The 13,541-nt window shown below is 27.9% G+C and overlaps 2 protein-coding genes across 2 annotated transcripts in view; one reads left to right on the top strand and one right to left on the bottom strand.

Moving 5' to 3' along the window:
- LOC100162295 (WD repeat-containing protein 82) overlaps positions 1-2,555 on the top strand; it is a 5,169-nt gene extending 2,614 nt beyond the window's left edge. Inside the window, exons 2-3 of the mRNA XM_029489184.1 lie at positions 1,471-1,731; positions 1,797-2,555. Of these exons, the coding sequence (XP_029345044.1) occupies positions 1,471-1,731; positions 1,797-2,235 (700 nt within the window). The 3' untranslated portion in view covers positions 2,236-2,555. The remainder of the gene's footprint in view (positions 1-1,470; positions 1,732-1,796) is intronic.
- A 7,871-nt stretch (positions 2,556-10,426) lies between these two features.
- LOC100160936 (ATP-dependent RNA helicase A) overlaps positions 10,427-13,541 on the bottom strand; it is a 15,378-nt gene continuing 12,263 nt past the window's right edge. Inside the window, exons 16-22 of the mRNA XM_003243115.4 lie at positions 12,575-12,757; positions 12,327-12,499; positions 12,086-12,259; positions 11,568-11,678; positions 10,894-11,000; positions 10,619-10,825; positions 10,427-10,558 (exon numbers count right to left, since the gene is read on the bottom strand). Of these exons, the coding sequence (XP_003243163.1) occupies positions 10,525-10,558; positions 10,619-10,825; positions 10,894-11,000; positions 11,568-11,678; positions 12,086-12,259; positions 12,327-12,499; positions 12,575-12,757 (989 nt within the window). The 3' untranslated portion in view covers positions 10,427-10,524. The remainder of the gene's footprint in view (positions 10,559-10,618; positions 10,826-10,893; positions 11,001-11,567; positions 11,679-12,085; positions 12,260-12,326; positions 12,500-12,574; positions 12,758-13,541) is intronic.

The following is a 13,541-nucleotide window of genomic DNA, read 5'->3' as shown; positions in this document are numbered from 1 at the left end:
ATATTAATCCAACTTACAGTCTATAATAAACTATAATAACATATTTAAAATATCTAGACTGACAAACAGTGTTCGCTCCAAATCGTTTTTTGTATACAATGATATTACGAGTATATCATTGAATTCAAATTCAATACAATCCATTATACAGTGACCCACTTGTAACTTACTGTACAGCAGAGCGACGCCCACTTACCCTCTTTTTTTAATGTATAAAATTACTCTCATTGTCAACTAAATAATAGAGATCAACATTTTAATTTACCGTTATACCTAAGTAGAAAAACTAATCACCACTAAAAATTAAACATTAAAAGTGAATTTGTGAAACAATACTTTGTTACGTACACTTATTTGTAATGTAGTCGGATTAAAAAAAAAAAAATAAAGTTATTAAAATTGACTTAAGTTCGTCCAAACTATTGAAAAATACTCATAGGGTAATTATTGATTTAAAAAATAAATTCGCCCCCCCCCCCCCTAGAAAACTGTCTAGGGACGCCCCTGAATTAATAAATATATTATAGGTAGCTTATTTTAAATCAAGGTATTGAATATACTGAGATATTAGTATACGATGCTGCTAGTTTTAGTTTAGGAGGAAAAGGACAAAGTGGGTTTATAGTTATTGTTGATATAATAGGTACAATTTGTTACAATACCGTCTAATTCTCGATTCAAACAAATAATTTTTTCCAAGGTTTTTCTCTAATGTAAATTATAAATTACAAAATAATATTATTACTCAATTAAAATTCTGTTTTTTATTTAATTGTGACTAATTTAATATTACCTCAAATATTACTATTATATTCAGTGTTCAAAATAATGTATTCATCTACATTACTTGTATTAAAAAAAAAACACTTATGTTCGATTTCCTTAGATATCAACATATTCATATTATGGTCGTCAATTGTAATTAATCATTAGTACCTATTCATTGACCATTTATTACATACCCATAATAACATCTATGAGTTATATTTATAAAAATACTTTGTTAGAATTTTTTTTATACATTTTCTTTACTCTATTCTGATTCAGCGAGAGTTGACCCACTCTCTTGACAAAAACTGGTCGCGGCCGTGGTGCTCCGTCTTTGGAGCACTAGTGGTAATCGTTACCAATAGCAGCTGCCTACTACGACGAGCATTGCCGATCGCCGAACACTGCTGACCAATTGGAGACCGTCGGTCGCCTACTTGGGGGATCTGAATATTCCGGCGGCTCAGTATGCATGCGCGCAAGTGGGTCAACTCTCGTTGAATAGACTATAAAAGCTAATAACTTTGTCTTGTAAAAAACAAAAAAAAACAAGAAAATATGAGAGGGAGTTGCAATCGACTTAAAATCATGTCGTAATTGACAGTATGGCCATCCCTGCTGTAAATACTTTGAAATTTAACAATATTTCAAATAAATTAGATAAATGTATTTTTTTAACCATCACATTTTTTTAATTTTTAGATATTTATCATTGCATGATAATAAGTACATTCGCTATTTTACGGGACATGCCAAAAAGGTTGTGTCATTATGTGTGTCCCCCATTGAGGACATGTTTGTTTCTGGATCATTGGACAAAACTCTCAGATTGTGGGATTTGAGGTCGCCAAATTGTCAAGGTTATATCAATGTTTTGGGAAGACCGGTAGCAGCATTTGATCCAGAAGGTTTAGTGTTGGCTGCTGGCATTAATTCTGAAACTCTCAAACTGTTTGACGTTAGGTAATTTGTGTTTATTTTCATTGAATAAAATTAATAACTACCTCTGACTAACACTTTAATTTTAGATCATTTGACAAAGGGCCATTCATAACTGTGAAACTTCCTCAAGAGAAAGAATGTGACTGGACTGACCTCAAATTTAGTCAGGATGGCCGAACCATACTTATTCCTACTAATGGATCTTTAATTAGATTGATAAATGCATTTAATGGTACTCCGATTCAGACTTTTACTGGTCACCTGAATAATAAAGGCATTCCTATTGAAGCATCATTCAGTCCAGATTCTCAATACATATTCAGCGGGTCAACAGATGGCCGTATTCATGTATGGAATGCGGTTACTGGCTATAAAGTTTGTGTTCTCAATGGTGATCATCCAGGTCCAGTACATTGTGTTAAATTTAATCCTAAATACATGATGATGGCCTCCGCATGTACAAATATGGCGTTTTGGTTACCTACAGTTGATGAGGTAGCCAATTTGGCAGAAGCCAAATATTAATTATTTGTGTGTGCAATGTGCATTAGACTTACATTACCTATGTACAATGTACTTATTTAAAGTTAACATTTTAATTATTGATTTTCCTATAATTTAAGTTAACTTATTAACTTTTATTCAATTATTTGAAAAGAATAAATCTATTTATTTTTTATTTGTAATCATTTTTACTTATTGAGTTAATACTCATTGATGTAAAAGTCAGTTATCATTTTGTTTTATTACTCCTTTGGAATGTTTTAATGCATTTGACAAATTTTGATTTTTATACTTTATTTAAGGTTATTTTATTAATTAAATTATAAAATGTTTAGAATCAATTGATGTTTATTAGTCCTGATCTTATATATTATATTATTATATGTGTGTTATATTTAAGATTAAGAGTTTTCTTGTAAATGTCTATTTCTTTCTAAATTACTGCTGAGAGTCACATTGTCATAACATAGGTATTACTTTTGATTATTGGTGACATTTTATTGAGCAAGGTCGAATTTAATAAAATAAAATATAAATGTATAATTTTAATCTCTTTGACAGATATCTTTAACTGATAATCTTGAAAAGAATTTGACAGGATTATCAGTTAGCGGTTTGACATTCAGCAGTATTGGCAGTATTTTAATACTTGCTATTTTCCAAATTGACATATTTTTTAAAACATAATGCTCATTGACATTTATAACCAGTCAGTACCCTAACTAATGGTGCTTTAAAACATTTACATTTAATTCAGACACATAATACCTACACTTAATTGAATCATTTTTAAGTATATTTAAAAAATCATAATTTATTACGTTTTTAATAAATAAAAATAAAATCGAATATTTGTATGATTACTTATATCCAGTGTTTGACCAAAAACTATGATTAGCAGATGATTAAAGTTTTGAATAAATTACATATTTTATTTTAATAAATAAATAACTGTTGAATTTATAATTACTTAAGAGAATGTCACCACAATATTTGTTTTCTTTCTCAGACACACGCGCAACATAGATAAAACATATTCACGTAAAATTGTTTTTGTGATTATTAAGTAATCTTAGAGTAAAGTCACCCACTACAAAAGTCATAGAAGATAATATAATATATTATGTTTGAATGTTATTATTTGACTTAAAAAAAAAATTATAAATTTAAATGGATATTAAATTGTTTTAAGACATTATTTAGACAAATCAATATGCTATACTCTCAAAAATATAATTCCCTATAATTTTTGTGATTGGTAATTTAGTTCATAAGATTATTCAAAAACATAAAAATGTATATACATTATGTCTATGTCAGAGAAAAAAACAGTCAGTGCACTAACATCCTCCATAAGTAATTTTATAACAAAAACTAGTTTGTGAATTTAATCACACTCTGTGACTATTTATTTTTATTATTTATAAATTATAAGATATATTTTAAATGATTATATAATAACAACTCATAAAATAAGTAACATTTTAAATAAATGTATATGTAATGAAATTCATGAATTTAAAATCATTAAGTACAAACTTTAATCATAGTTTGTTTTGTCCAACACTGCTTATGTCGTTTAATATTGTAAATAATCTAAACACCATTCTAAATTGTATGTTGTATTTAATGTATATTTTGTTAAGAAGACTCCACACATTGATTTGTTATCTGTCAGGATCTTTTATACATTATTCTAAATTTAATTTTTGAAGGCAACACTGATACTGTTAGATTGGATGCTATTGAACCATCTACTTTTTTTTATCTAATGTTAAACTATCATGTATTAATTATATTAATACTTAACAGATAATACTCTCATCTATAAATTAAATCATAGATCAGTTTATAACTATAATTCACTCTGTTGCCAATGCATTATACACGTCATAGATAACAAATTGATATGTGCTGTCCTCTGAAGTAATAAAAGTTTCTATTATTTTAATATACAACTACTATTATGTATTAATGTATAACTATTTATCGAAATTTAAGAGTTAAAAAAATTGTATTAACTGCAGACATTGTGGAACATCAGCATTGTAATAATTAACTATTGTGTTAATATTATAATAATAGTTTAGTACTTATGTTTTAATTGATATTTATTTTGTCAATTATTTATTTTAAAGATTTTACCAATTTATTAATGCAAGAAAGGAAAATCTTCATGTTAAATTACATTTTGAATGAAAACCATTTTTTTTAAATACTTTTTTATGATAATATGTTGAATTTTAAATTCTGAATAGTTTATCAGTAGTAGTATAATCTATCATTTTTAGGCCTACATTTTTATACAATACTTAAATTTTATAAGTTAAAACTTAAAATGAAATATGTATACCAGATAATATTACCTAATTATTTATAGGTATGGATGTTAAAATGTATTATTTTTGATAATGTTTTTTTTATTTATTTAAAAGAAATATTCTTGGATATTGTAATATTCCATTAATTAAATGAAAAATTGTATACATTAAATTTATCATATCATGTTCTTAATATAATAAAAATAAAAAAATAATTTTATGTTATACAAGCAAAAAAATAACATATTTGCTAAAGCTTATAAAAGTTATAATGTAATAACTAATAACCATTTTCTTTGCTGTTCAAATTATTTTCAATGTTTTTATTTTAAAGTTGTCTTATGAATAGGCACTATTTTGATAACTCACTGTTATTCAAATGAATACAATATTATATGTAATCAGTTGATGTAGTTGGTGTATAACTTTTCCAAATTTCCATAATTGTAAATTTTAGAATCTATAAACATCATTATATAAATTTAGACGATGTAAAGTAAAAATTAAACAATATACAATATTATAATATTATTTACATAATAATTTGTGCAATTTGTTTGTGTAACGTAAAATACTAAAATACAAAACCTATATAATCTAAGATAAGTTTTAAAAATGAGTATTGTTGAAATGTATTTATAGAAATATTATCATAAAAAAAAATGTATTATGTTCTTTTTAATTATTTGTTTTGGCGAATAATTGTAAGACTTTGTTGACAAATTTGTCGAAAAGACTGATTAATCAACAGTGGAGTGTTTAGGTCGATGCCTGGACATATTATGCCAATATGCCATATTGTGAAAAATTTTAGTTAGTTAATTTGTATGTACGTCAAGGAAAGTCATCCACACAGCTATATCATATTAATTCTTAGGTTCTAAAACTGAATTATTATACCGATATATTAAGTCTTTTAGTTTGTCATGGACCATCTTGGTCGGACTAGGCGATTGCCTGGTATTCGTGGTTGGTGGACTGTTATGTCATCGACGCGTGATTGGCGGTTGCTGATGTGTATAGGCGGGGCCCGTATTGTTAACCCCCATATCGACGCCCCCAACGAAAAAGGACGTAACTCACTTTTACGATTTTTTTTTTTTTTTCAATGTGGTGTTACTGTTTTTCTGGTTGTCCGGCGACGCTGATTGTTGTATTTAATCAAACAAAGACGTTGTGAACAATACGATTGGGTTACTACCACGGTTTAAGATATATCTTATACCGTGGTTACTACCATCTTCGTCGGAAATCCAGTAACCACTTTGAAAAAAAAAAAAAAAAATATTGTAAAAGTGAGTTACGTCCTTTTTCGTTGGGCCCGTCGATATGTTGCTTACGTAGGACAAATAACGAAAGGCTATTGGTGCGGAGATTAATTTATCCCGCCGAAATACCTTGTTTTCAAAAACGGTAAATATCGATTGTGAATGGCTTATATGAATGGTAGAAATGCATTAATAAGTTTTAAAAACCGTTATCTACTAAGGTTGTAGCACGTCACGTTAACACATGTTGAAGCGGCAGCAATAGTGAACTAAAAGCACTAATAGTAGTTGTCGACCCGATTTTTACATGTAAAACATAGAGCATAATATTTTAGTTTTGTACTTAAACATAATAGCAGTTAATTTCATTAAACAATTATTTTAAGTAAATATATTGAATATTAAATTGTCCATTGATTCATCTTGGTGAAAATTATTTAATTAACAGATAAGTGAATTAATTTTTATAACATAAGCATGGGGAAACATCTCATGAATGAAATTTGTTTAAAATGTTCCGTTCTGAAAATAAATAATTTTAATTTTATAACATTTTTAACAGATGTAATCACATTTTCACTATACATCTCAATATCCAGTTACAAATGTAATTATTTAGTAAGTCTTGATTATTATTATTTTTTTTTTTTTGGTTGAAGCTTTGACTACTGAGGTCATTAGCCTGCGGAGGAGGGTACTGTAGGTTTTTGAACACGTGTGCGTTTGTTTTGGCAGAATTTTTAAGTGAGCACCCGTAGGTATCTGCCATGCCTGGGTAGGTTATGGCGGCATATCTCCGGTAACCGTGAATGCCCGAAAAAAATGCCTGAGACAAAAAAAATGACTGAGTTCGAACCGGCGACGGTGCTCATCGCAACCGATGCCTTAGTCCACTTGGTCACTCCGCCACCTCCCCTCTCGATTATTATAAATGAAAAGGTATACAAATTAATTTAATGTGACTGTTGATCTTATCTGATTAACAACCTAATTGACAATAAGCAAAAGGAAAACGGGAAATATTTATTTATATTTTATTTTATGTGTTACAATTTTACAAAATGTAATTTGGTCATCAACGAGTTCAAATATATTTTTATATTAGAATTGTTTGTATTTATTTGGTAATATCTAATAGTTTAAATAAAATAAAAACTTTGTTTATTGTAACATCAATAGATTTAACAATATATTTTTTTATTGGCGCCAAACGGCAATTTACAATAAATATGTCTGAAAGTATATAAATGAAGGTGAACTATAACAGTACAATTAAATTAAACAATTATAACAGCTTTAAAACTTGCAGAATAATAATAAACAAGATGCAGCATTAAATATATAGTTGTGTACTGACAGATAATAAAAAAAAGCAAATACATGCAGAATGAACTAAATAGCACTATTCACACAACGGAGCATGCGTTGTAAAGGATGGTTGTGGCCATATGAGGTGTAGTGAGTAGGCATAAGAAAGGGTGTGTGATGCCTTGAATAAGGGTAGATGGAACACGGAAATTAATAAAGGAAAGGAGGTCAGGGGCATATGTATATTGATCCATCGAGCGAGTAGACCTTGAATAAAACTGGAGTCAGCATCAATTCGTGGGGAGGTTCAGCTTTAAAACTACAGATGAGTAGTCATGCTGCAGATGCTTGATTTTGAGTAAGAAAGAGATAAATGAAAGAAACTTATGTATGGTATGGGTGCCAAATAATTATACCTTAGTATTACGCTTTATGAAACCCAGGACTTTCGCCTTTCAGTGATTTACAGACGGTAACATATGTTACCGTCAATATTGATGTGGTGGTCAAAATCTAGAGAGGAACTCAAATGTATACCAAGATCTTTAATAATAAAAACACACTTCAGAGGGGAACCATTGATATAGTAAGAATAGTGTTTGGTACTTGGGTTATGACGTCTAGAAAATGTCATAATATGATATTTGGCTAAATTCAAGCTCAAACCAAGACGCCGGAACCATTGTGAGAATTTGTCCAGTTGATATTAGTATGGTAAAAAGAATTATCATTTGATTTCATCTTCAAAGAGGATTAATTTAGCTTTAGTGCAGATTGACTCACTGATTGAGTTAACGAACAAGATAAAAATTAAGGGACTAATAAGATGATCTCCTTGGAGGATACCAGAGGGTATATTAACTAAGGACGATTTACAATTATTATTTATCTTTAAAAATTGCTGCCTATAGGAGAGGTAAGAACGTAATACGAGAGAAGGGGGTCACCGATCCTAGCAGGTCTAGCTCATTGATAAGGAGACCATGGTTAACAGTGTCAAATATTGCCATGTCTGAAGCTAATGTTGTTCATCTATAATTATGTGGTTTAAACTTCGTTTAATATTAGAGTAGACTAGAGACTCAAAGAGCTAAATTCGGAATTATGGAGATTTGCCTATAGCTTGTAACATCAGAAGGGTCACCTGTCTGGAAAACTGGCATTGCAGAACAAATTTTCCAGACAGATGGAAAAGTGCCTTCAGATAGAGAGCGACTAAATAACAAAAATACAGGGTTTGTAATAGATTGACGACAATTTTATAAACATCGAGCCGATATACCATCAGGTCTATTAGAGAAGGAATTAATTTGTGATCCGAGGAGAAGGTTAACATATCTTTAGGGGAGAAAGTTATGTTAGATGGTAGATCTAAAGGCAACTGTCCTAGGGAGAGAGATTGAGATTGTAGTGTAGATTGTTGTGTTGTATCTGGAATAAAAATAAGAAGCAAAAAGATTAGCAGACTCAGTGTGAGAACTGAGTGACAAACTCATAATTAAAAAAAAAAAAATAACCACCTATCCATTGGTATTATTGGTGATAAGTATACTAAGTATAGGTAGGTATTATAAATTATAATGATGTTTCGTTTCAGTAATTAGGGGCGTAGTCCGTTGGCCGTTTCGCCCGAATATTGTTCCAATATGATTTCCGTTTCGCCCAGAGTAGTTTAGACCAATTTAAAATTAAGTAGGCAATGATTATAATATTTTAATATTTGATTATCATTTAGCATTTTAGCGTTATCCAGAAAACATTACGAGGAAGCAATACTCTTTGTTTTCCAAAAAAGAAATGAATTTAACACATTTAAAATTTAGTCCACAATATTTATAAAAACGTATTATTAAAAAATCAAATTTTTTAAAAATAAAAATTAAAACCGATTTTAAAAAATCGGTTTTAATCGTTTAAAATATATTTATTAATACTTACACTTTATTTTCAAAATTACTACACGTACTTTTAATGAATTCATACTGAAAAAATCAATTTTTATTGTGAGGTAAATTTTATTTTTTAATAATACGTTTTTATAAATATTGTGGAGTACTTATAAAAAAAAATTGGGGTTTGAGACCTCTCAAAACATTTTTCCTATTTGTGCTACTGATATTACATGGGAGACCACCGTTCTCAAAATAATGTATACGTGTGCAGGAAATACTAAAAAGTAATGATCCAATCAGTTCATGCTTATCCTGTTTCATGACTTGAATGTATATAAAGAATTAAGAACGGGTTAATATGATTTTCTCAGGTTTAATATATGTACTGTTTCTAATTCTTTTTATTGTGTCAACCATACAATTAATCATACCTCATAAGGTAGTAAAATTTTAATAATTGCCGAACATATATCAACAAAATAAATAATAGCACCATCAATCTACTTTGGTTTAACATTATAACATATCCTTTTTTATTAAACAAAAGTAGTTATCCAGGAAACATAAATTTTATTCAGAACAAAAAAGTTCTAAGCAAAGAAATAGATTAACAATCAAAAGAGAAGTGGTGGACTAACATTTCGCGGGGCAACCCCGTACCACTCCACTCCGCTCATCAAAACTTTGAATATTTATAACTCATAAACTACTTGCCTCAAATTCGATTTTTATGTATCAAAATACTAAGAAAAATATTATGCTTTGGAATATAAAATTAAAACTCTATGTTGTCATTCAAAAAAGTAAAAAACTTAAAAAATTATAAGGATAAAAAATATTTAAAAATATAATTTTTTAAGAAAAACGTTGTTTTATAAGCGACTTGAAGCTATGTAAAAAAATATTTTCAAAACAATTTACACTTTTTGAAATGATGAGTGTTGTTTGATAAAAGAATCACCCAGTATATATATATTTTTTAAATTTTGATTTGACTTCAACAAATCAAGACTTAACACAGAATAATTTAGTTAATTTTTAGATATGAAAAAATCATTCAATATGAAAGAAAATATGTATTTGAAGTATTTCACTCATGTACAAGTCAATATTTTTTGAGATAGTCACTTTTGACTTTTGACACAATAAAATAAATAAATTATGCCGTAGGTTAAATCGGGTCATGTTTACTACATGTAACATTACTGGCTTTTTTTTTAAGGGACATACCTAGTATAACTTAATACTTATTTATATTAGAATAACGGGAACATACTAATAATTGGTAGGTATATAACATAATATAAACAAGATTATAAAAACAATTTAATCAATATTAAAATTAATAACATAATAATAAGTTGAGTACGTATAAATGTATATACTTGTTTTAACAATAAGTTGCAAAAATAAAATAATAATTAAAATTAATAATCTTTGAAAAAAAAAAAACAATAACATTTATTTTGGTTAATACATTTCTTATATTATTAGAACCTATTAGTGTTTTCTTAATATGATTCATTTTGTCTTATTCTTCATGTTTTTATCCTCGCTAAATATACAACAAAATTAGTTTTATTCGATCATGTAACTTATATATTATTTTACTTACCTAGTATCAAATGTTATAGGGAGTAAATTATCCCTTCCTGCATTAAAATTACATAAATCTCTCAACATTTTGATTAGCTTACTATCAGTTATAGAAGGGTTTTTAATCAGTTCTGGATCTTCAACAGCTCTTAAAATTAAATCTTCAATTGCTGGCCGCAAAGCGACAATTGCCGCAGCAACTTTAACATCCATATTCAAATATATCCTGTAACAAAAAATATGAATTCAAGACTTCATCACAATTTTTACAGAATAGTTTTTAATTTCACAAACCAATCATCCAGTACAACCAAACCATCAGTATAATCAACCTTCTGAGCACCAAACAATAAGATGTGTATAGGACTCACCATAGTTGAGTTCATACAGAGTACACTTATCTAAAATTATATTTAAAACAGTAATTAGTGTCGAATGTACCTATAAAACATTTTTTGAATCACAAATTAATAATTATTAATACATTAGCATTTTTAGCAAGTATTTTACTTCCAATGATGAAATTAAATGAAAATCAAAAAGCCATTTAAATGGATAATTTTATGTATATAAACAATATAGCCCATTTATCTCCCGTTTTACAAAATTGTAAATTTTCAAACAGCTCCTGTTGTATAAAATCGTCAATTCCCAAAACGACTCCCATTTCTACAACACAAATTCCTTAACACTTTAAACATACTTTAAACTGTCTCAAAAGAGGTATAGTCAAACATTAGTGAAATAGTTTAATATGATTTTTTTTTAATTTTATATTAAGCAAAGTAAATTATAAAGATTTTTTTGTTGTCAATAACTTGAGCCGTTTGGGAATTTACGTATTTGTGAAACCTTTTTAAACAGGAGCCGTTTGAGTTGTACCAATATAAACTTGGGTTAAGGTTAAGGATTAATTCCTTAGACATGTAAATACAACTTTTGTTATCTTTTTTATCTTTACAGCTTACTTGTTGTTCAAATACAAAGAATGGCAACTGAAATTGAGTACCTGATCCCTCTAAAGGACTATTTACAGAAGATTTACCAACGACAGCAAAATCCTTAGACTTCAAATTTACCTTTATAAAAAAAAAATATGTTATAAGCTATAAAGTAATTCAACAATATAAAATAAATAAACAAATATAGTTAATTATTATGAATATATTTTGTCTACGTTAAAATATTTGAAAAATAGTTTCTAAAATGTACTTCTGTAAAATTTTTATAAGTTAACGATAAAATATTTATATCTTTCAACACTAACATTTAAACATATAAATTATCAAATATAGGAGTATTATTGCATATGACATAATTGTATAATTGAAATAAATGTTTTTTCTTGTTTTTTAAATTTATTGTAACTTGTTGACAATAAAAATATTAGTAATATTTAAGAGTACACAATAAAGCTTGAAATTTTAAGAAAAATAAGTTTTCATGATTATGTTATAATTTATTATTATTATATGGTTAATGTCACCTTACGCTTTTCCTTATGAACATAAATATTAGGATAAAATGCCATTACAAGGAGTCCTGAAACCATATCCAACTTTGGCTCATCAGAGATTCCAGTTTTACCAAAATCAAAATTTTCTGTTTCAAAACAACATTTAGGAAAACCAAATTTCTGAAATCTGTTTATTATTTGTTCCTAACAAAAAAAATTAATATTATATTATATTAATATTTTTACAAACAGAAATATTAAATTAAATTACTTTTATATTGTGTGTTGCTTTTAATACAGAAGTAGATACATTGTTGTCTCCAAAAGCATCAGTCGCATCTGAGTAATAACTATATGTTGAGTCCCACTGCATAAAAGCATTTAAAAAGGCCAACTGATCTGAACAACGGTTGCCAGAATAATAATGCTTAGCAGTGTTTTCGCCTTAACATATATTAAAATAGACAGATTATAGAGTATAATATTATTATTCTTAAATACGTCATGTGGTTTGCATACCATATTCGCCCACGAATAAATCATAATTAGTTGAAGAACCAGCGGCTATTATACTCAAAGATTCACCAAGCATTAGTATATTTCCTAAAATCATCATTCGCCCAAGCTGTGGTTCTACAGGTAACTCTGCCAAAATAAATCCAAGATTTGTGAGGTTACCATTCCCATCAAGACATTTCATTTCTGGAAAAATAACAAAATAAATATCCCGAATAAAAAGATCTTTATTGCATGATTAGGAAAGATTAAAAATGACAGAGGGGCACATGCTCTTAGGTGTAAATTTTTTTAAAAATACATACAATTTTATGGTATAAGCTATAATATATTTTTTAGGAGTAGTTTTTAACAGTAGCCAGTAGGCCATCAATTATTGTTTAAATTATTCAGTAATAATATTATTATAAAAATTATTATAGAATATTAGTAATATTATATTACTATTATAATTATTTTGAAGTGAAATTTAGATAATTCAGTGTTTTTTAGTATATAAATTGGCTATCTTGTCGTATGCGCTCTACCGGTAAAATTGCGACTGCAGTATGTGCTCTACCGTGTTTTGCCATTCTACAATTATATTAAGATTTTAACGGAAAAAAACAAAAACAAAAAAACAACGGAAAAACGATAACAAAAAATCCTAAAAACCAAAAAAAAATTCACTTATCTTTACTTTTAGATTCTGAGCGGAGCAAGGAAGCTATTGTTTTTACAATGGTGTTTATTTTTTATTTTTTTTTTTATATCTTGTATACAAAATTTCTTCCAGAAGGAGTGTTTCGATTTCAACATATAGTACCTTATCTTTTAGCAAATTGGATCAAGATGGTACTTTAGAGAGGTCATTTTCCGATTTTCTCAATAATTATTTAATGCCACGGGAAAAACCACCACATAATTACGAAAAAACGCTAAAAATGGGATTTTAATTTTCAAAGTTTTGTTTATCACCATAGAAACGAAT

This window comes from Acyrthosiphon pisum, chromosome A2, assembly GCF_005508785.2.
Source record: "Acyrthosiphon pisum isolate AL4f chromosome A2, pea_aphid_22Mar2018_4r6ur, whole genome shotgun sequence".
Classification (NCBI taxonomy): Eukaryota; Metazoa; Arthropoda; class Insecta; order Hemiptera; family Aphididae; genus Acyrthosiphon; species Acyrthosiphon pisum.
Note: the sequence above shows the minus strand (reverse complement) of the source record. Positions and strands in the feature narration are given on the sequence as shown.